Source organism: Sebastes fasciatus, chromosome 16 (genome assembly GCF_043250625.1).
Source record: "Sebastes fasciatus isolate fSebFas1 chromosome 16, fSebFas1.pri, whole genome shotgun sequence".
Classification (NCBI taxonomy): Eukaryota; Metazoa; Chordata; class Actinopteri; order Perciformes; family Sebastidae; genus Sebastes; species Sebastes fasciatus.
The window spans coordinates 12,669,805-12,695,036 of NC_133810.1; the positions used below are offsets into that span (position 1 = coordinate 12,669,805).

General features: G+C 39.3%; 1 protein-coding gene across 1 annotated transcript in view; it reads right to left on the reverse strand.

Annotated features, from left to right (window-relative positions):
- Positions 1-2,340: 2,340 nt before the first annotated feature.
- rad50 (RAD50 homolog, double strand break repair protein) overlaps positions 2,341-25,232 on the reverse strand; it is a 26,708-nt gene continuing 3,816 nt past the window's right edge. Inside the window, exons 6-28 of the mRNA XM_074610351.1 lie at positions 24,908-25,112; positions 24,480-24,608; positions 22,779-22,944; positions 22,525-22,583; positions 21,988-22,122; positions 21,578-21,784; positions 20,495-20,677; positions 20,123-20,280; positions 19,862-20,037; positions 19,501-19,738; positions 15,540-15,729; positions 15,167-15,293; positions 13,731-13,924; positions 13,414-13,524; positions 12,782-12,874; positions 12,412-12,525; positions 12,092-12,219; positions 11,835-11,936; positions 11,487-11,609; positions 4,887-4,972; positions 4,637-4,779; positions 4,347-4,480; positions 2,341-3,550 (exon numbers count right to left, since the gene is read on the reverse strand). Of these exons, the coding sequence (XP_074466452.1) occupies positions 3,364-3,550; positions 4,347-4,480; positions 4,637-4,779; positions 4,887-4,972; positions 11,487-11,609; positions 11,835-11,936; positions 12,092-12,219; positions 12,412-12,525; positions 12,782-12,874; positions 13,414-13,524; positions 13,731-13,924; positions 15,167-15,293; positions 15,540-15,729; positions 19,501-19,738; positions 19,862-20,037; positions 20,123-20,280; positions 20,495-20,677; positions 21,578-21,784; positions 21,988-22,122; positions 22,525-22,583; positions 22,779-22,944; positions 24,480-24,608; positions 24,908-25,112 (3,388 nt within the window). The 3' untranslated portion in view covers positions 2,341-3,363. The remainder of the gene's footprint in view (positions 3,551-4,346; positions 4,481-4,636; positions 4,780-4,886; positions 4,973-11,486; positions 11,610-11,834; positions 11,937-12,091; positions 12,220-12,411; positions 12,526-12,781; positions 12,875-13,413; positions 13,525-13,730; positions 13,925-15,166; positions 15,294-15,539; positions 15,730-19,500; positions 19,739-19,861; positions 20,038-20,122; positions 20,281-20,494; positions 20,678-21,577; positions 21,785-21,987; positions 22,123-22,524; positions 22,584-22,778; positions 22,945-24,479; positions 24,609-24,907; positions 25,113-25,232) is intronic.

The following is a 25,232-nucleotide window of genomic DNA, read 5'->3' on the forward strand; positions in this document are numbered from 1 at the left end:
AAACTGATTATAAACATAATCCATCTTAATATCAACAAATATGTATTTAAATTTGAGATACAAGGTTAATATGAGGTCAATGCTACAAATATGTTATATTTAAAGAAATTAAAAGTGAACACAAAAATAAGTAAATTATCTGCACACAAAAAAATTTAACTATTTGGGACTAAAGGTTAATCTATAGTTCAGCTGCATGCATAATCGACAGTTTAAATGTGATTCAACACATTTAAAGACCGTTTTTATACATCGTAAAAGAGGTCAAAGGTGTGGTAAGTCAAGTAAGTGTTATGTATGAGTGTGACTGATTGAGAAAAGATGTCGAAAGTACAGAATCATCAAATATCAATGCAATAAATAAAAATAAACATGATGAAAAGTAAATGTAAATCTCTGTAAATGCTGATTAACACACAGCGAAAAAAGCAATTCCATACACACTCAACTCATGGGCAATAGGATTTATTTCAATGATGTATAATATGATAACAATAAATATGTCATTCAAATATATGAAAGAGCCATAATTTATTAACTTATGTTAAATACAATGAAAAAATAAAGAGATGGTGTATTTGATAATGCTCAGATCTGGGTCCGTTTATAAGAAAACATCTGTTAAATGACTATTTATTACATTGGGTTGTAGTTTACTGTTGTGTTTTCTTGAACTGTGCTGGCTGAGCGTCGTGCTGACATAAATTTGCTTGGATATAACTCAATATCAGTCAATGGTTTTAATTGTACTGCATATAGTTGCTTCCAAATAAAAACAGTAACAAAAGGAAAACTATTTCAGTAACGACTTATTTTACCTGTTAAACAACAAATAAACCAAAACATACAATAAAATATAACCTAAATCAATCAATATCTCTAATCTAATCCCCCAATAATTTGCTCTGTCATTATCAATGCCAACTTTTTGAGCATGTACTTGTAGGGGGAAAAAAAAACCACTCAAGGACTCAAGTGATCCACTGACAGTCGGGTATTCAGGCGTCGCTTGTTTAGTTCCCACTGAAGTTTCTTTTCTTGATACAAGTGACGATGTTTTCCAGAAGTTTCGGAATTGGTGTTTTGTCGCCTGTAGGCGTCACCCCCTCGATCAACTCTGTACAGTTTGCCTGAAGGACGAGAAAGAAATCCAGTTGGTTCAGTACACTACCTTTCATCAATGTTCCTCAACTGTGTCCTACCTTCGCAACACAGATTCGACCTTCTCATTTTGCAAAATGTGATGTCAAAGGGAATTCTTACATTTATGCCCTTGGTGAAGCTGTCCAATCTCCTCACAATCTTCTGCTCCTCCGTATCATTTTTATCGAACTTCTCATGTTCGTGCAGGATGTCGTGCGCTTTGCAGAAGAACTTATCCTGTGTGGGACATAAGCAAGAATACATGAGCTTTTAAAAATAAACCAGGCACATAGTCATGTTAAATTGTGCAAAATGGTCAATGCAATTTGTCTTCTTCACGTAACGTGTTTGTTGCCAATCAGAAAACAGATAAATGTAACACAAATAGGTAAAACAAATACTGGTTCTTCAGTCTAATTGCAAGTTAGTCACAGCTACGTTTTCTCACCTCACATCCGCTGACAACCAGGTGCGTCAAATCCTCCACAAATATTTGCTGCAGCACATAAGAGAACAATTAGAATTTATTACTTTAGGCAGCCTTTTCTCTGACATGAAAGGATTTAACAAGATAATGCACCAATCAATTGTTGCAAAAATAACTTAACAAGCAAGAAAACAGTTGTGCTCATCAGATGAGCTCTTACCTGATAGAGAGTTGTATTGTATGTTTGAACCAGTTCAATTATATCTTTTCCTTGAAGGTTTCCATGACGGTTGTGAAGAGTGTTGGAAACAGCTGGACTAACCAGCAGTGCCACAACGGACACCAGCAGAAACATCATCATCTTCATGATGCTAGCTCGTTGGCTGACAGACTCTGGAGGAAGCTTTTTCAAAGAAGTCTTTGAATTGATCACTCAATCGTCAGCTTGAAGCTTGTTCTGAGGTCTTGTCTGAGAACGCGAGATTTATATGTTCTTTGCCCACGCCTTTTTGCCACGTTTTTCCCCTCATTGCAAACACACACACAAAAAAAAATGCAGTGAGTCTGCAGTATGTGTGAGATAAGATTTGTTTGATTAAGCTGTGGTTGATGAGCAACTTCGCCAAAACTGAGCTACATTTCTCTGAACAGAATCTATAGGGTTGACTGACATACTGGTAAATAAAAAAACAAAAAACAAAAAACTTTCAAACAAGCAAAAACCCTAACCCTCCAGTGAAAAGAGATACAGGCATAAATAACAACCCAAGTCCTTCTCAAGAGATTTAATGACAGAACGTTATGAGCTCACAAAGTGGCAAACATGGAAACTGCAAAATTGCCCCCCAAATGTTTAAGCAGAACAGATCCTTCCGTTGCCACTGCTGGTCAGCAGATGGCTACTGGACACTTTATAAAGACTAAAAAATACCAGTGCAAGACGATATAAAACAGTCGTGGTTCATAGCATGGAAGCTGTTCAGGACTTTTAAACAAGAGACAGATCACAGGGTACATCTGGGAAGGTTTTCGTACTTTCTTGGTGGAATGGAGGACGTAATATAGTGTAGAGCACAAAAGAAGTTTTAAGTTATTCAGCAGTGATCAACACAGTATGCATCCAACACGTTTCTGAAAAGGTCTTTCCAGCTAGAGCAAGAAAAAGACAGGAAAGAGATTGCCCTTTAAGTTGAGGTGATAAATAAAAAAATGCCGTGTTGCAGATCAGAAATGTTACTTAATGTGTTGTGGATATTTGCCAGTCTCTTTTGTTTGGGTAGGTTAAGTATTGTGCAGATCAGTTAACTTTCCAACCATTTCACAGTGCTAAATATGTGGATTGGGAGCATTTCTATTGCCTCTCAACAGCTCTCAACATGGCGACGGTGAGCCGGCTGCTCGTAGCTAACGGTGCCAACAGTGCAGACAATGGCAAAAGTGCTGACGGAGCTAACAGTGTTAACCTGGGGAGGGAACCAGAGGGTGGGCGCTACGCTTCCGAGATGACGCCGTCTGTCATGACAGCGTTGTCGGCTGTAACCGACTTCATTCTCTGCTCAGGTAAACATTACTCCTCTACGTCTTTACAATGCAAATAGTTGTTTGCGGCTATATCAATGCTCTGGATATCAAATTTAGCACCTTTAATAGAAGGAGTGACTTGAAAGTGGATTCTCATCATGCTTCACAAACAGAGAAATGTTGATCAACTGGACTTTGCCCATCCAAAATAAAAAGAAAGGAAAGGATTACTGTGCATTTCCAAAGGAGTTTAAAGAGTCTTTTGTTTCTGCTCAGTGGAGATAGGACGAGAGGGAGGTAATGCTGCACTTTGTGATCTCAGAGTTCTGGTCCTGGTTCTTACGGATGCGGTAGAAGTTTTCGATGTAGCTGGACCGCCCCAGCAACTCCACAAAGTCCTCGTCGTGGGTGATGATGAGCAGCTGGAAGTTACGCTGACGAGAGCGACTCTTGATGATTCTGGGGAGAGATAAAGAAGCACATAAATTTGATACAGTTCACGCTGTACAAGTCCACGTCACATCAAAGCAGCCTTTTGTATTTTGTTGCATTTATCAGTCAGTCAATCAGTTTATCGGTAATAACGGCCGTAAAGCCAAAGCAAGGCTGGAGACGTGGCTGAAGAGGCTTATAAATTAGAGCCAGCATGTTGCACAGTCACTGTGTTTGTGTTTTTGCACTTGTATTCTTGTGAGGACCGTACTGAGTTTGATACCTTGAGAGTGAGAACACTTAGGTCGATCCTCACCAGGTCTGTTTGAAGAGTAAGACTTGGCTTTGGGTAATGCATCATGTCAATGAGGGCCCTCACCAATGTTATAATAGTTTCACATTTTTAATTAGTTTTTATCTTATTTTAGTTTTGACTTTTCGGTTTATTCATTTTAGTTCGTTTTCGGAGTGTGTTTGCTAGTTTTAGTTTAGTTTCAGTTTTTCAGAAAGGTTTAGTTTTAGTTTGTTTTTATTAGTATGTAGCTATATACATACAAAATACATGCTTAGAGAACTGTGTAGGAATGGCCATAATGTTTAATCTTCGTGCTACTTTAGTGAAGCTATTGTGGCATAGTGTCATCTCCAGGAACGTCAAGTCCGTTCAGTTTCTGCGGTTCAATGTCACGAGAGTTCACGGAAATTTATGCCGTCTACATTTTTCAGGAGTGATATATTTATAGATAAAAAACTAAAACTGAAATGAATTACGTGGAAGATAAAACAGTTTAAAGATAGAAAACGTGTGTGCGTGTGTACTGACTCTACGAGGGCGTGTGCCAGTGACTCAATGTTGTCTCGGTCCAAGTTGGTGGTGGGCTCATCCAGGGCCAGGATCCCACAGTTCAGACAGAAGGTCTCAGCCAGAGCTAGACGGATGATCAGAGACGCCAACACCTACGCACACACAGAGCCACATTAAAAAACAAACATCCATTGTCATTTCAAAAGGTCATCGCGTCATCATTTTATCCTGTTAAGTGTGTGAAATTGTGAATATGGCAAGAGTTTTATGTGACATATATGCAAATACAGAAAATACTTTTCTGGTACCTTCTGACCGGCACTGCAGCGTCCTCTCATGTCCAAAGCTGTGTCTCCTTTCACCATAACTACTCTGTAGTTGTAAACCCTTCGCCTGGCCCCAGCGGTTGCGTTTTCGTCCACATCGGACCTGATCTCCACGTACTCAATGTCTAGAGAAGGGGGCGAAAGAGGGAGTGATGAAACACTGAGAAAAGGGAGGAGAACTATGAACATACAAATACTACATAAACATCATAGATTTCAAAGAGAGATGCACCTTGACCCCTGTAGGTGCTGCGCCATAGGTCTCTGATAATCTTGTTGATCTCATCCATCTTCATGCTGTGGAATTTCATGATGGTTCTGAGGAAAACAAAAAGAAAACAAAGTTATGAAACCCAATAGTAGACTAGATACTATGTTTACCTTTTGTTGGACATCTTACTTTACCCCAAGTGTCATTTCTGTTTTGACAATCAGGTGACGAGACAGAAGCAGATACATGATTGTGATTTATAACAAGTATATGTGATAATAACACATTAAAGTAAATTTGTTTTAAGGCCACTAATTTCTTTAATGCATTAACGCAACTTGCACTTTAATTAACATCTTAATTATAGCCACCGTCAGGCCCGGTTGCTATTCGATCTTTCAGAGGTTGCAGTGGGCTCAGAGTGAAGATACTGGCATGATATGAAACCAAAAAATCCTAAGGAATCTATTGGTACCAACCATTTCATAATAGCCTGTTGCGAAGGAGGCTAAATAACACTCCAAACTTATGCTGATTTTGGCGAGGAAAAAACTGTCATGGCCATTTTCAAAGGAGTCCCTTGACCTCTGACCTCAAGATATGTGAATGAAAATGGGTTCTATGGGTACCCACGAGTCTCCGCTTTACAGACATGCCCACTTTATGATAATCACATGCAGTTTGGGGCAAGTCATAGTCAAGTCAGCACACTGACACACTGGCAGCTGTTGTTACCTGTTAGGCTCGAGTTTACCATGTTATGATTTGAGCATACTTTTATGCTAAATGCAGTACCTGTGAGGGTTTCTGGATAATATTTGTCATTGTTTTGTGCTGTTTATTGATTTCCAATAATAAATATATACATACATTTGCATAAAGCAAGCATATTTGTTCACTCCCATGTTGATAAGAGTATTAAATACTTGACAAATCTCCCTTTAAGGTACATTTTGAACAGATACAAATTTGCGATTAATTAATAGTTGGCCATTAATTTAATAGTTGACAACTAATCAATTAATCGTTGGAGCTTTAGATTAAACTCTAGGTTGGTTCAGGCGAACATGTTGCAGACCACACCATAGTGTGCAAACAAGCATGCATGTATAAAGGGCAGTTATTTGAACTAAAACTGACACGAATGAAGCTTTATGTAGGTTTAAGAAGTGTGCTGCTGTTGCACATACGGCCTTACAAGATGATGGCGACAGCAAATATTTCTTTTTTTTTTTATTTTTTTTTTTATAATCTCATATTGATACACGACAAAAAAGATATATGTTGATATAAAAGATATGAAAGCAGGCAGCTGGATGCTGCTTTCCGGTATACCAAGAAGCATTTTGTCGATAATCTAGAAAACTGACGAGAAACTCTAATGTGGTTTGCAAACATCAGAGCGATAACAGTATAACCAACGGTGCTTCTTCTGAGGCCCATATATGGTGGATGTGTATCGACAAACCCTGAAGAAAGGAAGAAAAAGACGGAGGGAGTAGAGCAGTCCTTATCCATCCATCTGACCTAGTGTATGTACTTACACCGTTGATGTAACAGAAGGAAGTCAGGGCTTCTGACTTCGTATTGCAAAGGGAATTCAACTTCTCGGAAACAACAATATAACATGACTTGGTCATGATCAAAAGAATAAAGTGAAGTTATATTGGAGATATATCATATTGCTGATATTAAAAGTATTTTTTTGAATTGTCATGTTATATTGTTATCAATATTGTTACAGTTTGATCGGAGTTTGCGAGCGATTGACAGCCACTACTATCAGGATATAGTGACCGTTTTATAAAAATACCTTTTTTTAAATCACATTTGCTCCATTTCTACCCACTGCAGCTTTAACTTTCATCAACTGAAAAGACCATAAACTCATGTTTACAATGTTTACTGAGGTAATGAATCAAGTGAGAAGTAGGCTCATTTTCTCAAAGACTTCTATACAATCCGACTTCTATTTGCAACCAGAGGAGTCGCCCCCTGCTGGCTGTTAGAAAGAATGCAAGTTTAAGGCACTTTCTCATTGGCTTCATTTTTCAGACCCGGAGGTTGCCCACTGTTCCTAACATGCTTCCAGTGTAAGACATGTGGGACAAAACCCACAGTCCTTTCTCTGAGCAAGAATAAAGTCCAAATTTGACCAGAAATGAATTTAAGGTTTTAGCAGTCTGAGTTAATCGAATCAAATGGTTGTCTTCCAACGTTACAACCTGTTTAGTACGGAATTCGCTCAGTGTTTTCCTTGCCGAGCTGCGGTGGTGGAGTAGTTACACAATTTTGTACTGAAAATACAAACTTTGGATGATTCTCACTTTTGCCACAACGCAACACAACCAGTCATCCGGCAAGATGCTGCGGTGGCCGATCAAATACATGCAAGTACACATTTCTGGTAGTTAGTTTATAATGTGAACGCTGTGTTTTCCGCCGCTTACCTCACCATCATTGCAACGACAGATAAAACAGCAGATCAGACTGCGGTTGTACGAGGCAGCGTCCAAGTGTGGAAGTGTGCAACTGTGTTAAATGAGGTGTTCCTGAGGAGGAGAGCATTTCTCTATATGAAGCTTCCATGGATGAATAAAGATTAAAATGTCTGTTTTTAGCATTTCTTTTTTTACTCACTGCTCCTGAGACATCTTGATAAATATCTTTACTTGGACAGCTTTTTAATAGCATTTGAATTAAGGGGTTGAGTATGTCCACTGGGTTTCATATCAAACGTTTGATGAACAGTTTACTGCAAAAAAAACAGATGGGAGAACAATGTTTTGAAAGCTCTTTTTTGTAATCATATGTAAGTACTGAAATTGTGAAAGAGCAGACACAACATTCGGTTCACACACCTACAGTGACTGCTCTCTATCCGTGACCCAATGACCTGGTAGCCTGGTTCAAGATACTTTCAATTCCCTAAATGAACTGGAGCATCAATTTTTACATAGATTCTGTTTCAGTATCATGTAGAATACTTAGAGAGCTGTACACATAATGTATCAACCAACACTTTTCCCACCAAAAATGAGTCCAATAAAGTATTATTTTTGTTTTAATTCAGATAAGCAGAAAGCTGGAGGCTACTGTTCGCTCCTTGTAGTACAGTTAGGGTTTATTATTAGAATTATTTTGTTAAAATTACTTAATTAATTAAAGTTTTTAGGGGAATAAATAGGACAGCTATAACATATAGTTATTACATAAGGGATAGTGTACAGTGAGCCGGTCATTGTTGTGAAATCGAACCGCCGACATTTCGATTGGTCAATGCCAGTGGACATTAATCTGCACTGTCCAATATAAACAAACAAGCAGACCCGCGCTCGCAATCTGTTTTGACTCAAAGTCATTTTACGACAATGAAACAGAGCGAAATGTCAGCCGCAGCATTGTCTTCAGGGTTTTTGCTCTATTATGCACAGTTGCACACACAACAATTTGTTGCAAAAGTGGGTGACGGAGAGAGTTTCATATTGATTTTCTTCCGCTCCCAAATCAAAACATCTCACCATGAAACCATTTTCTGTGTATTCAGAACCTGATGACCTGGCTGTATGGTCTGCTGGAAGGCTGCGAAGGCTTGCTTTCAATCTTGATAACAGACACTGCATCAGTGCAAACCCTGATGCCTTAACCCACATATCTGAGTAAATGATGCCTCTGCTCTTTTCTCAGATGGTATCTGAGACTGTGAGCTCACACTTCCTTACTGAGGCTCACTAATACCTTTCATCCTCAGTTAGTGTCTCTGTCAGACTTGTCCATATACTGTATCCAAGAACGAGAAAAAAAAAGGTTTCCACCATGACTACACATATTGACTTTGATTATATGTCAGATGGAATGAGTGTTTTTTGGGTAAGAAAGACACTAAAAAAGCATAATGAGCAAAAGCCTTGAGGTCTGATTCATATCCTTAAAAAACAATAAACCTATTGGTGCTTCATTTCATATTAAAACAACTTTAATTAAAACTGTTCCGATACATTTTTTCAACATTTTAAGACGTGCACTGTCGTGCTTTGCCGCCATGCTGATAATTTTCCAATTACTGGCAGATTTTTATCACAGAAATCAACAAATGCAAACCCGATGCCACACCACAATGATGCCATGGTAATAACATGGTCACATTCTAGGAAACAAACTTGATAGTTAGTGATTCTCGTAAGACTTACATAGCATTGTGGTATTTTCTTGGATCATTATCTACAGGCAAATGAAGTCAATTCTCACACTTAATTCATTTTATGTATCAGTTGTATTTCAGAGATTATATTGCTGATTCTCTTGTAAATACTTACCTCTTATTGTAAAACCCATGTGATTATTGAAATTAATCATTATTTGAAATGTTCAGATAATGAACATTTTTTTTAACTTTTGATATCCAGAATAAATGCATTAGGGCTGCAACTAAAAATTATTTTCTTTATTAATTAATCTGCTGATTATTTTTTCGGTGAATCAACTTATTGTTTAGTAATGTTGGTAAATAGTGAAAGCAAATATAATTTCAAATATCCCATATGTATAATTTCTAGGGCTGTCAATCGGTTGAAATATTTAATCACGATTGATCGCATGATTGTCCATAGTTAATTTCAATTAATCGCACATTTTTGTTATGTTGTTCAAAAAGAAACTTAAAGGGAGATTTGCCAAGTATTTAATACCGTTATCAACATTGGAGTGGTCAAATAGGCTTGCTTTATGCAAATGTATGTATATATAAAATTATTGGAAATCAATTAACAACCTAAAAAATATGCTCAAATCACAACATGGCAAGCTGCAGCCCAACAGGCAACAACAGCTGTCAGTGTGTCAGTGTGCTGACTTGACTATGACTTGCCTTAAACTGCATGTGATTATCATAAAGTGGGCATGATGTCTGTAAAGGGGAGACTCGTGGGTACCCATAGAACCCATTTTCATTCATGTATCTTGAGGTCAGAGGTCATGTAGGTTTGGAGCGTTATTTAACCTCCTTTGCAACAAGCTAGCATGATTCCTTAGGTTTTCTAGTTTCTTATGATGCCAGTATCTTCACTCTAGAATCAATACTGATTTTTAGGTGGGCCTTTCTTTTAGGTGGCTAAAATATGTTTTGCTGTCGGCCCCGTCTACAGCAGTACATTTCTTTGCATCCATGCGATAACTCCTGTCTGCTTCTCCACGCTGGGTGCGCGCAGACCGCCGTCTATTGTAGGCAATACACTGACTATCGATAAGTACCTCATACAACCCCACTTCAAAACCATCCTTTTAAGGCGATGACGTTAAAACGATGATATGATGTCATTAAGGCCCCCGCTGGTCGGCAGGTTCAAACCCAGAACATTCTCGCTGTGAGGTGACACTGCGTCACCGTTACGTCCTCATGAGTAATAATTGGTAAGAGTCAAAGGTTTTACTGTGGAATCTTTCATCTGAGACATTTCTCAAGCCCCCAGTGCTACTGCCTGGAGGAAGTACAAGAGACCCGACATCACTATTCACACTCAAGTTTCCCCATCATGATTCAAATGTCTTTCTAGCTAACAACCTAAAAAGCTTTGTAGTGGGTTTGATAGCGCCACTTCAAAGGGCCTGAAAAGGATGACAACAGACGGATGTCTCATAACAGGACAACTAGCAGAGATGGTTTGACAAAGGATGTGCCAAAGTTCAAAATCTTACCAACACTACTACAACCTACTTGTAAGCACTAAGCCCCTTTGACAAACAAAATCAAATGCTGAGTGTAGATGTTATTTTTGTTCCAGTATTCTGCAGTGTTCTTCTTATTTATACAGTTTCTCTACAATTGGATGAATTGATTTTAGAGCTGTTTTTGATACTAGGTAAATTAATACTTGACAATGTTTTCCTATGTTTGTTCATTCACACCGTGGTATGTTACATTCTTTATAAATTCTCCAGCCTTTTCACATGTGGTTACATTAGTTTCTGCGGTTTCCCGCTGAAATCATTCACTCAGATCTGTTTCAGTCAGTGTCATTGTATACGTACATGTGCACTTTCCCAGGCTGATAAAACGCCCACTGACATTTGCTTTTACTACTACCACCCCTGATTTTTGTGAGGGTGAAATATCACAATAACCGGAAGATATTATTTTCAATTACAATATTTAATTGTGATTAATCGCATGATTGTCCATAATTAATTCTTTGATTTTTGGATTGCTGGAAAATAATAATAATAATAATAATAATAATAATAATAATAATAATAATAATAATAATAATAAATAATGCCTGACAATGACTGATATATTTGACTTCAGGACATCTCGGACTACATACATGCTGAAAATCAAACATTTTTACTCTATCAATTTAGATATTTTCCAAAGTAAAAGTCCATAGAAGTGTATGATTTAACCATTTCCCATGGTCTAGTGTTAAAAAAGTTAACAAAAATCGCAATAAATCGTAATATCGAATCGCAATACTTACAAATCGCAATACATACTACTAACCCTACTAACACTAACACCTATGCTCCATTGTAATCCTTGATTAGTTAAATTAAATTAAGAAATACCTTGTGGTTAATACCTAATAGTATAAGTGTGTGTGTACATGTTCGGGCAACACTTACTGATCCAGGGCCTTGTAGTAGAGATCCAAGTCTTTAATGACCAGCTCTGTTGTCCTCATGGTGATCATCTTGTTTTTGTAGCGCTCATCAGCTTTGTCATACTGATCTTCTCGCAGCTCTTTTCTGCAAGCAATCAGTCCAAAGAGGAATGAAATAAATCATATTATTAATATAAAGCAGGATCCATTAGCAAAAGGGCTGGACAGAAACCAGTGAAACAATTACCTACTATAGGTGCACTGACATAGATCAAACTTAGATACTAGATTGGTATAATAATGAACCTCTCAGCTGAATTCGGTTAAGCTCTGTACTGTGTAAACCCAACAATAGATGTGCATATCTCACCTGTAGTGCAGTATCTCCTCCTCGAAGCCTTTCTGACGACCCAGTGCGATACTGCGGTTCTTCTTCAGCTCTTCCAACTTGCGTTCCGCATCGCGCCGTTCTCTGGACAACCACAGAAAGCGACGAGGTGAAAATATTGTGGCTAACTTCCGATATTACTACCAGCCTGACCACAAGTAACCTTTAACAAGCTTCTGTGCAGCTTGGATCAAATTGATTGATCTCACAGATGATTAGTGACGGTGTAGTGCTCTTACTGGCGCAGCTGCACGACTTGCATGTTGCCCATGTCTTTCATTAGAGCCTCGCGTTTAGCCACAACCTCCTTTAACTCCTCGACACGCTTCCTCAAGGTCAGGTTGTCCTGCAACCAGCGCTCCTGGACCTAAGAAATATAAAAAAGTTAGTTACCCTTTCATACTGCGTCCCTTCTCAGAGCATCTTGGAAGTAGATGAAGTTAACTCTGATTCTACTGAGGCCTTATTTGCACCAACCAGAACTAACAACTTTCTTTAAAAAGTAGAAGAAAAGAGACAAAGACAAGAATGAAGACAACAATGAGTCGGGAGGCTGTACCTTTTGAGTGTCTATGTCCTGACGGATGTTTCCCATCTCCTTGTTGATCTTGTCTTTGTTCTTCTCAGCCTCGTGGAGCTGAGTGTTGGTTTCTTGAAGCTCAGACTCTTTTTGCTGCAGCAACAACAACAACAACAGACAATGTCAATAAAGCTGTTCAGTACTTTCAAAAATGAATAAACCAACACAATTAGAGCCAGGCTTCTACAGCTAATATCAAAGGTAACAAAAAGTTATTCAAAGGAAAAGCAAAGCTGGTGTTTCAGAGTGAATGAAGATGACATACGTTAACCTTTTATGATAGCCATGTGTATGTTATGTCCATCATAGAAACATCGATGTATCAATATGATACTGGTAAACATGTTACCTCTTTGTATTCGTCTTTGCCGTCGTCGACATATCTGGTGATGTCTCTTTCCAAGGCGGTGACCGTCTTCACTCTGTCTTTAATGCCATTGATCTATCAGAGGCAAAGTGTTAGAACAGTGATTAGATTAAGATTAATCAAATGTAGCAGAAGAAGGTTAAAATTGCTTCTAGTCCATTGGGATTTATACATTATTTTTACATTCTTACTGTATATATATATATATATATATATATATATATCAAAAAATAAAAAATACAGCATTCAAATAGTGATTTGGAGGTTGAATACCATGGCAACGGTCGAAGCTTCCAAGCTTCGGGCCCAGCCCTATTTGCATAACAGTCTAGGCTTATTAAAATAATGCTGACTCAATTTGAATATTAATGTTTCACTGTTAAATAAATCCAGTGGTTAAATGTAAGGGAATATTATACGAAAATATCAGGAGGGCCCATTGTCAGCTGTTCCCTTTCAGCAAAAATAGAGGGAGTAACACCAAAATAGGAAAGATATAACTTGGAGAGGAGGATATAATCTATTGTCCAGTACCAAATGAGTGAAACAACAGTTTGCTGCTGATGTCTCAGTACAGAGAAAGAGTTCAGAGACAAACGTGAGATTGTGTCCACCTTCTCCTGCCCCTCTTCCTGCTTCTGCCTCTTGCGCTCCACCAGCTCCTGCTTCTCCTGTTGCAGCTTCTCCAGTGCAGCAGACAAAGGGGACAGCTGTTCCTTCGCTTCCTGGTTGGACACAAAGTGAGAGGGAAAAATATTACGTGCAAAATGTGTATTGCATTCTCATAAACAAGTCTAGAAAGAATGAACTTGAACTTCAAAAGATGACAGGTATAAATACTACAACAAATCTTGTGTCTTTAAGATTTTGTGCCTTTACTTCAACATCTTCCAAGAAGTAGTAGTACATAAACCAAAACAATAAAATGTACCCTGATGTCCCTGGTTAAGGCTTGTATCTCAGTGGTGAACTCCACACTCTGCTCCTCCAGCTGCTGCTGTTTCTGCATATCACTGCTCAGCTGGAGTTTCTCTGCTCTCGTCTCATTCACGGCACTTTTCAGCATCTGAATCTGATCCTGCTGGTCCTGGATCAGCTTACGTTTCAGCTCCATCTTGCTGGAGGCTGCAAGGACACAAAAAGTTACAAACAGACAAAGACAAAAAAACTAAAAAAAATTGCAATTTCAACTCCCATCCCTCTTCCATCTCACTCCTGAAGTCAACAATCTGCGGCTGTGCATAAACATCTGGAGAACAACAAGTGATCTTTAGTATAGATGCTCTCCAAAATATACAACAGGTTTTTAGATTAATTGTGATTTTAATGATGGAAACACCTAAAATGCCTCATTCACTCTCACATCACTTTGATAGATTAGCTATTTTAAGCATGCTTCAAGTCTCTGACAGTTCTGTTTTTTTACTGTTCCAACGTGGTAAAAAAACAGTGATCATGGCTTAGAAGGCACGAAACACACAATTCCTCCAATTTTGAATGGTCAGTGTGGTTTGACTTTAAGATGAATAAAGTACTGCACATCTACATCATTGAGATTTTTTTTTTTTAAAGTAAGATTTAGAGTACACTCAGTTGCCAGTTTATTAGGTACACCTAGCTAAAACTAATGCAGTGGTGGAAAAGCTACAACATTAGAAACCAGACTGTAGAAAAACAGAATTTCCCTCTAAGAGGCTGTTCATGCAAGCCGTGCCACTTTCATCCTTTTATCCAAGGTGCTTGGGACATTGCGCTCCTATTGCGCCTTCCTTTACTAATCAACCAAAACCTGTGCGCTGCGATGACAATGAAGTCGTGGTAATTTACCAGTAAGCCTCACTGACTAAACTAAACAAAGTAAAAAAACAAAGATAAATGCATTTCCAGCACTGTAAATCCCTCACAGTAACATTACTGCTCGATTTCTGAGTGTCAATGTAGCGGACCTTTCAACCAGATGTTGTGACATTCTTGGATGGAAAGGGCGAAGCAAGTAAAATAGTCCATGGGACAGATGTAAAGCTCTGGGTAGCCCTGCACTAAAATGATTAACTTCTCCTCCATATATTTACCGTAGACTGATATTTACGGAAGAAAGAAAAAATGTTTGCCTGCTGTGATTGGTTGTTCCTCGTCACATGACATGCGGTGCAAGTTAATTCATTGCGAACGTTGAACTAATTTGTATCTAGGGGGCGCAGCCGTCATCGCCTGAAAAATAAGAGCATAGGAACGCTTGTGCCGCACTCTCGTTTTTTGAGTACGCCTTCCGCGCGTCTATATTGACAGAAATGGATTTGAGAGCGCAAAAAAAATATGGCATGTTAACAGCCACTAAGTGTGTATAGCTGTATGCTGTCATCTTACTGGTGTCTAGCTTGTGCTGAGTTTCTTGTTTCTCCTGACTGACTTGCTGGATGGTTCTGGTCAGGTCAACTCCCTGGAGTTTGGCTGCCTGCTGAGCGATTTTCCTCTCCAACTCTTTAAGGTCCATCTGGAAAGAAAAGAATACATAGTAAGGTGAAGAAAGACATGGGGGAGAAGGGGTGTGTGTGTAACTTTGATATCAGGAAAACAGAGAAAATGACGAGAAAAGAAAGAGTCTCAGAGGCTATATCTGGAGGAAGAGGGAATGGTGGAAAGATTAAAAGTGTAAAAGAGAGGAAAGACTGAGCGAGGAACTGGTCAGAGTGTAAAGGATGGAAAGCGACAGAGGTGGTCAAAAAGAGGAGGATGGTACCAGGTATCTGTCCATGAGAGATATGTCCTGCAGGCAGGCCTTGGCCGTTTCCTCCTCTGTCATCAGGGTACCGAGCAGAGTCTCCTGCTCGTCCACGTCGCCCTTCAGCTTCTCAATTTCTCTGTTCACAGTCTGCAGGCGGTTTCTCAACTCAGGCAACTCCTTTTCCTGAAACTGTACAATGGACTGCCTGGAAGGCATGACAGAGAACAGAAATATACTTTGAGCAGAGAATAAAAGTGTATTTTACATTTATTTAGATACTGTCATCCAACAGTCTCTCTTCTTCGGCTCCCTGCTGTTATACAGGGAACAGATTTCTCTGAATATGTGGATGGATGAAAGGATAACCACTTTCTCTTGGAATTTGTACTGAGTTACGACACAAGTTTCAACACACCCAGATCATTTGAGAATAGTCTAGGATTTGATGTCCTGAGGAGGCCTAATCAATGACCTAATAATTAAGAAGACACTTGAGTCTAACGGCCAATTCACATTGAAAAGCATATTTGATGTAAGTCACTTGCACGTCTCACGGAACAGATAAGCTTCCATGTTATCAGATGCATAAATCCATGTGCATTGATACGGAGACCCCCTGCGTTTTTTATGCTTTAAGTCTCTTTTTGTCGTGTTTAGTAAAGCGTAATCTGCATACACAGCTGTTTAAATCACACAAATATCCCACTATATATGTGTTTTGGACTTATTAACCGGATCTACATTGACTGATCAAGCCTTACAGTCTGTCTGTGAGCTTGTCTGCAGATTCCCCTCACTCGCTACAGTGGGCAGGGAAATGAAAATCAACGAATCAATCGCCTACATAAGCACTGTTGATTTCTTCCCATGGAGACGACATGAAAACTATTTTGGTTCAGTACATTTCTGCTCTCAGTCTGCCTGGTGATGGCAGGTTAACCAGCTGCTGTTCACTCAGCAACCCAAGAGCTGCTGTTGACAGACGGCTGAAGACGGAGTCAGTGTGTATTGGCTGGTGTGGACGACAGAACAGAGTTACAGAAACTGATAAAACTTAGTTGACGGACTTTCTACTTTGATAACAGTAAAGTTTGTTTGGATAAGTCTCCACTAAATTAGATCATGATGATCCATTATTATCTTACTTGTTTTTTCAGATAAACAGAAACTGATAACCAACACACAACTATACCACCACCATGACAACTGAGCAATCTCAATCTGCTGGTGAGTCATACAAGGAAAACTCCAAAAAAAGAAAAACCAAGTGGATCTTGTGATAAGTTTTAAGTGTGAAAATTTACATTTGGCTGTGTCCAAAATCACTCACTATATAGGGGACTATCTTGTGAGTTTGCCATTTTTTTGTGCTGTCCTAATGTATAGTAACAATCATTATACCCTATATAGTGGACTCAAAGTATCCCACAATGCATTGTTAATAATAGTGGACAACGATGGTCACTCAATAGGCATTATACACCATCATGCATTGCGCTGAAGGAAAAATGGCAGACGGAGGAGGAGAGAGAGCAGCGTGATTGAGACTTATCCATGAGTTGTGGCGTGAAAATAACATATTTAATGTGAGCAGAGCAGCACATCACAACACAAACAGCCACAAAGTACTTTCAGAGGCAGTTCAAGAAAGGTATAGAGCATCTTTGGTACTTTGTATTTATCTATTTGGGAAAATACGCCACATCTGCCACATTATTATTGTTTAGTATTTATTGTGGCTGGTCTACCAGCCGATGTTGACGTTTTAATTGTGCGACAGCAATAACGTAATTAAGAGAAAATGACCCGAGTAGTGTCCGAAAGTGTTGTTTAATTTTGCCGATGAGCTCACTATATAGTCCTCTTTATAGAATTCCATAGATAGTGAGTAGGGAGTGGTGAATGAGTGACTGATTTCGGACACAGCCTTTGTGTTTAACTTGAGGATACTAGACCCCTGAACCACAAGGTAACCGTTTGCCAGAGTACATCATATCCCAAATTAGGATTTGGTAGCAGGCATTTTTGGGAAGGTCTATCAATTAAACCCATATTTAAGCTTTGTAGTTTGTATAATTGTTTCTTCTGGATGAGCAATTTCAATAGGTTTAACTGCTCTGAATATCACCTCACATGTTGAAAGGTTAAATATAGAAAGGGAATGGCTGCTGGGTCTCTACGCTCTCAATGGTAGGGTTCTGCTCAGGTCATGAAAAGACAGTGGAGAGAACCAGAGATACAATCTCAATCATGTGAGAATCTGGCTCCATCTAGTGGGGTGCATGTCATAAAACCTGCACTCTACTCTCTTAAAAAAACAACAAATGGTAAGAAAAACAACACACTTAATTCCTGTAAAGCAGTGTAAAAGCACATTTGGATACTTCATATTAATTGTCCATACTGTTTGTTCTTTGTGGTGTAAATATATGATATCAAATCAAGGGAAATATGAGTAACTGAATGGAAAAGGTTATGGAAAACTATGAAAATAAATTCTGATTTGTTCAAATGGCAGTAGCAGATTTATTTAGATGCTTTTTTTAGATGCTGTTTTTTAATGGTCATTTATTTATTTCATGACTCAAATTCAGTATAACAATCTTGTGGTGCGCAGCCCAGTGGGCTCCTCCTTTCTCTACATGCCATACTGCTTGAATAAACACAGCTGAATCTCTATTTTTAGTGTGACAAGTAAGTCTACAGTCTGTTGTTTGTGCACAATTGGATGACTGGATGAATACATCAGGGATTTTTGTTTACTGTATTAAATTGTCTTGATCATGGGTAATTCATGAACCTTAGTGCCAGACTCTCAAATGGGGAACCGTATCCACCAATGAAGAGGACTTAAAATGTGTTTTTGGACACAACAGAAGGAAGGCACTCCTGAAAACACCTGCCATGTCTGAGCCTTCATAAGAGTGTGCTAGTTTGATCTTATGCTGTATGCAATGCCACTGCTTCCTCACGGTACTGCCAACCTGATACCTGTTTATAATTTTTTTAGTTTGAGGACTTTAAGTGCAATATAATAATGCCTTTTACTTGCACATTTCAAGTCAGTTTTTAAATTCTGCAACCATTTATTTCATTTATCAAGCAAAACTGCAGCACATTTAGTGGTTACAGCTTCTCAGATGTGATAATTATTTGCTGCTTTTCTCTGTTATATCACTGTAAATTTCAAGATGTCACCTCGGGCTCTGTGACAATTGTGTATTTTCTGACATTTTACAGACGAACACATGAAGTGTGAGAAGTAACAGATTAATTGGTAACAAAATCATTGAATCAAAGACGGGACAAAAAGCCTGCAGTCATAGAGACTTGGTAATAGTTAAAATAATGGTATACATTTCAACACTGTTTCCCCACAAAGGCATTATTCATGGCGTTGCACTCACGAAAAGCGGCAATAGTAGTTGTGTGATGAATTTAAAAATTAAAATCCAGCTTATTTTCTCTACAGATATGTCTGACGATCCGACAAACTGAAACGCTGTAACGATTTCTTGAGTAACTTGATTACTAAAAACAATTGATGCAAATTCTTTGCATCGAAGCTTCGTTTATGTTTTTGCATTTCAGAAAATGTTTTATTTAAACCCATAATGTAATACGGCACTTAAATGCACTAAATGGGTTTGGTTTTGATGGATAGTATGCAGTTTAAGCAATACAAATTAAACCAATTAGTTGTTCATCTTAAGAGACCTGTCTTATTTTCTCTATTGTATATTTACTATTGCTCTCTAATAATTAAGCAAAAGTATTTCTTATCCGATGACTTGACGGTATAATCGGTAGAGTGCTCGATTACTAAAATAATTAATAGCTGCAGCCCTAGTTCGATGCATACTGACGTTTTTAGTTGCAGCCCTATTTGAAAGTACATTTAATTTTTCGATGTTTCCAGAGAGTCCGGTACACTTGTACACCATCTCTGTCTTGCCACAGCCAGCTTTCTGCATACCTGACGGGTCTGAGAGCCATCATCTCATCTCTCTTCCTCTCCTTCCTCTTCAGGTCCGTCTCGGTGTTTTTCAGCTTGTCTGGCACCAGGCGTAGTTTGGACTGCATGTCACTGATAACTTCCTGCAGATCAGAGTCTGAGGGGAACGTCCGCTGGCACACGGGGCAGCAGGGCTCTCTCTCCTCCGTCAGCTGGCTGATGAATTGGGTGTACACGGCTGTGGCTCCGGCTAGCATGGCTATAAAACACAGGTGGAGGAAGAGAGAATACCTTGATCATATCTTAATTTATACTACTTCAATCACAAGGCTACTATTTGTGTCTAAGCCAAGCTTTCTAACTTCTATTTCGGAGCATTCACCTCTTGATTTGGAGATCTTTTCCAGATCGTCTCGCAGCTTTCCAAGGTCCTGCTCCAGATCCTGACTGCCACACACGTTGAAGAACTTCTCCTCGTCGCTGGCTAACTGCTGCTCCTTCTTCCGTACCTCGGCAGCAATGTGGCTTTTATTCTGCTCACTTGATGCCAGGTCCTTGCTGAGAATTATGAAAATCACGACATGATTATTTTCACATTTTCCTTTCTTATGTGTGAGCTTTCATGTAAATAAATCCTACTAACTTGAGTTTGGCAAGTCTGTCCCTGGTGCTGTTGATTTCCTTAGACTTGGCGTAGATCCAGTCCTCCAGCTCTCTCTTGTTGGGAAAGTGGCCCAGTAGTGACACCAGATCCTCGCTGTGACGAGACTTGATCTTACGAACCTGCTCATCCTTCTCAGTCTGGAGGAATGAATGAGAGGAAAGATGAAGGGTGATCCGACAAAGAAAGGAGAGACGACAGGAGCAGGTAAGGAAGAAAGGGGAAAGATGAAGAGAGGGATAGAAATATTTAGAAGATTGATGTACGTTTCTGATTTTTTGTAACATTCATAGTGCGAGAGGAGGAGAATGCTCAACACCAGTTGCCTTCCAGTGAACTTAGGCTACACATTACCTTGTCCTTTGTCAGCATGTCCATCTGCGTGCGTGCAGTGGTGTGTGTGTTGAGCATCCCCATCTCTTGGTCGAGTTTTCTCTGCGTGCGGTCGAGTTCGGCCTTTTCTCTCTGGAGCTCTACCACCTCCGCCTTCAGCTCCTCCACGTTGGAGCTCTGAACTGTACTTTGCAGCTCACGCTCCTGAAGAGGAAAACACACACACACAAATATTGTGACTTCATACAAATAATGTTTCTTTAATGCTCCTTGAAGGAAATGCATGTAACAAGACATACAGTTGATTCTTAAACAGTACTTTATAAACTTATCCAACTGAAAAAAGGCTAGGGGAGAGTGACTTAAAGAGAACAACAAACTTAAACAAAACAACAGACAAGCAAACACACTTCCAGGCAGCAACTTCCACATCAGAAAAGTGAAGAAAGCAGAAGTGCTTAAACTTGCATTCTTTCTAATAGCCAGCAGGGGGCGACTCCTCCTCTGCAAAAAGTCAGATTGTATAGAAGTCTATGAGAAAATGACTTCTCACTTGATTTATTACCTCAGTAAACATTGTAAACATGAGTTTATGGTCTCAATCGCTAGTTTCAAGTCTTCTTCAATACAGCATGATGATCATTTAGTAACGTATGGTCCCATTTAGAGTCAAACAGACCATAAAGCAGGGGATGCTTTAGGACGTGGCTACCTTGTGATTGACAGGTCGCTACCACGGCGTTGTCCGGTGTTTTCGTCTTACAACTTTAACACTTTCACAATGTGTTTTCAGTTCATGAAAGTTAATTATAACATTTTGGTTGCCTAAAAATGTCAAAATGTTATGTAAAAATATTCAGCGTTCGGTGGTACTTAGCTCCACCCTCTCGTGTCACTTCTCGTTGCAAAAAAACAAGATTGCGACGACCAAAATGCCGAACCAGAGGCTCCAAAATGGCATTCCACAAAGCAATGGGTGACGTCACGGTGACTACGTCCTGTTCTTATACACAATCTATGTTTTAAACAGCTTACCTACTAAACACCTGTGGAAATTCACACCATCTAAGAAAACCTCATCATAGCCATTGTGTGTGCACTCACCACTTTAGCCAGCTCATTCTCCAGTTCTTGCAGTCGGCTAGACGAACCCTCCAGCCTCTGAAGCTCTGTCCTGATGTTCCTCAGTTCCTGCTGCTTCTTTCCCTGCAGGTCTCTCTTCAACTCCACGGTTCTCTCCAGGCCGGTCTTCTTATCCCTCATTTCATCAATGGACTGCTGCTTCTGCTGCTCTTTTTCATGGAGGTCCGCCTGAGTGGACAGAATAGTAAGAGGAGGAATCAGGCGTTGCGATAAATAGGACATTTATTTGTGATCCAACTGACTGTTACTGAAAATCTTTCTTGAAGGTAGAATTTTTTTTTAATGTGAAATAACAGTTATTTATTGGCATTAAATACCACAGCTGCAAAAATAATAAAAGATATATCTATTGTGATCAGGGCATTTCTTACCATAACCTTACTGACTGTCTCTTTTTCCTGCTCAAGTCTCTGTGTGACGTGACGATTAAAGCTCTCGAGCTGAAGAGTGGTGAAGGGCGGTCGGTCGTAACCCTCCATCTCCAGATAGGACGACAAAGAGCGAACCTGAGAAAGAAATGTTTAAAAAAATTATATATATTCTTTGTTTTGTAATAAATGGTTAACTGTTGTATTTTAGGTCCAATCCACACACTAAATTAAAATAAGATAGATAGACTTTATTGTCATTGTCATTGAAAACAACGAAAAACAGTTTAGCAGCTCTTTGCAGTGAAAAACAAACATTAAAAACATTCAGTCACAAAGTAGAACAATAAAGGAGGAGTTCACCTGCTCCTTACATCACATTACATTACATCTAACTTTTGTCCAAAGCGACTTACAATAAGTGCATTTGACCTCCATGGGAACAAGAGCTGGATGTCCTAATAAATGTAAGTGCATCGCTTCCAAACAAACAACTAAGAGTGTGTTCAGCGCTGCAGCAAGTGGATTTTTCTCTCTCACCTGAGTGTCGCGGTTCTTGATGTTTTGAGTGTGGCGGTCGGCCTCCAGCTGCAGACGACCTGGGAAAAGAGGATTTCGGAAGCTAATTTAGTCTCCAGGAGATATCTCTCTTTATCTACCTGTCTGTCCATCATTCCTTGTATCTATCACTGATATTGATTTTTTTTTTTCTTGAAAGAACAGTCGAGTATTTCAAGTCCTCCTTGGACTTATTTCTGGGATTGATTCTGACATTTTGGTAAATGTGTGTGTACCTTGTTCCACCAGGAGATCAGCCCTGACTCTGTTGAGTCTCTGACACTCACGCCCAGCTCTCTCCAGCTCCTTCTGGCAGTCTGTCAGCCTCCGCTCCTTCTCCCTCACCGTCTTCTGGTGGTTCTGGTAAAGCTCCTGCAGCTGCTCGTCTGAACCCTGGAACACCTGCAGCACACACAGTTCACTGGCTTAGAGCGGCTCTGAGGCCCAATGAGGACAGTTTAGCAAACTGTCAGGGTCACAGGTTTAACTCGACTGGGGCACTCTATGATAAAAGATATATATATATATATATATATGCACCAATGGACACAGCATATACCTACTTCACGTGTAACAATGCCTGCACAGTAAGAGCATTACATCATGACTACATTACATCAGTGCATCTACAGCAAATAAGCAAGACTTGGAGCGCCTTGGTAGCCGAATGATTCCAGCTGGGGACCTTTCTTGCCTGTCATATCGATTAATCTGTCGATTATTTTCTCAATTAATCGATAAGTTGTTTGGTCTATAAAATGTCAGAAAATGGTGAAACATGTTGATCAGTGTTTCCCAAAGCCCAAGATGACGTCCTCAAATGTCTTGTTTTGTCCACAACTCAAATATATTCAGTTTACTGTCATAGAGGAGTAGAGAAACCAGAAAATATTCACATTTAAGAAGCTGGAATCAGAGGATTCAGATTTTTTTCTTAAACAAATTACTCAAACCGATTAATCGATTATCAAAACAGTTGGCGATGAATTTCACAGTTGACGACTAATCGATTAATTGTTGCAGCTTCACCCCCCCTCTCTCTCCCTGTTACCTGTCTGCCTCTTCACTGTCAACCGTCCAATCAAGCCGAAATTATGCCAAAAAATTATCTTTGAAAAAACTCAAAAGAAACAGAACTGATGGCTGTTAGATTTCCAGGGAATAAAAAAAATGACTACGGACACTTTGCGACAGAAAGCAAGTGGTAACCATGGTCATAATAGACCATAATAGACATAATAAAAAGACACATTTCCACTGAGGTGGATAATAAAGTCTTTCCATCTATCTCATTCTGACAAACATACACAAAAGGGCACTCAGTTGCTGATGCTTTCCCTCTCAAATAAAAACAAACAGTCTCCAAACGCAGACACAAACACAACTGAGAGAAGCACCAAACAGATGGGAGGAAGAGATTCCTGGCTCCTGTAAGGCAGAGGAGCAGAAACACCCAACAGTCGTAAAAGACATTCATGTCAGTGATGAACTGGCTTGTGAGAACAGAATTACAACAACCTCATTCACCATCTGCAGTCTTTCTCTTAGTTTCCAATTTATGTTAATGATACTCACAGAGTGGAGTCTGGAGGATTATTAAGCAGGCGTTTTCACACACACAGGGAGACTTGTTGTGTTTTCCTCTTTTTCAACATCTTCGTTCATGCATTTCATTTTCTTTTTTTTTCTCTAAATCCATCCTCAAGTATCTTTCAAGCTTCTTTTCGGATTTCCAAAAATGTTTTAGCCAATGTTTTGCTTCCACGATTAGTGGCTCCTGTGGAGGCTGAACAGTGTTTCCTCCCATTCTTAATTAATAATTTCTGTTTCTCAGTCCTATACAAGCTCTCCTTCAAATGATTCATTTTAACATTATAAACATGAAATAACTCATGTTTGTTACTGTGTATATATGAAATACTGTATTTCTTTGTTACCTGCTCCATAGTTTCCTCCAGCTCCTTGTTGTCCTGCTCCATCTGTTTCTTCCTGCTGTCTAAAGCCTTGATGTCGTTGTCCAGCTTCATCACTTTCCCCAGTTTCATGTCGATATCCGTCAGTCGACTCTAAAAATCATTATTAAAAGTTAATCAACAACTTAATGGGCACTACTGCTATACTTCAGACATGCATGTCTACACCTGTAAACATGTGATAACCCTCCTGGGCTTACTGCATGTTTTGATTAATCATGTGATTTCAACTGTTCTCCAGTTGACCCTAGCTGTTTTTTTTCTATTTCTGTGTAAGTACATTTAGAGAGATGCATAAAATCCAGAGTAAAATTCCTTGTATGTATGTACTTGGCAAATAAAACTGATTCTCCAAACATGTGCATCAACACAAACACACGTCATGAACCAACCTCCAGTGGATCAATCAGGGTCTCTATCTGCTGGATGCTGTCTCTAGAGGCCATCAGCTGAGCCTCCTTGGTGTCCACGGTCTCTTTAATCTGCTGGGCTTTCTCCTTGTTCACCTTCAGGTAGCGCAGCTCCACCTGACACTCTTTGACTGTTTGACTCTGTTTCAGACGCAACTGACGCATCGTCTCCAGAGCTTTGATATACCTGAGAGAAACACAAAGAGACAGTAACAGAGTTTCCCTTCTAATAGCGATATCTGAATGATTTTAGGTAATGTGATGCTTTACGTTAAAAAAAGAAGAAGACATAAATGTAATAATGAGA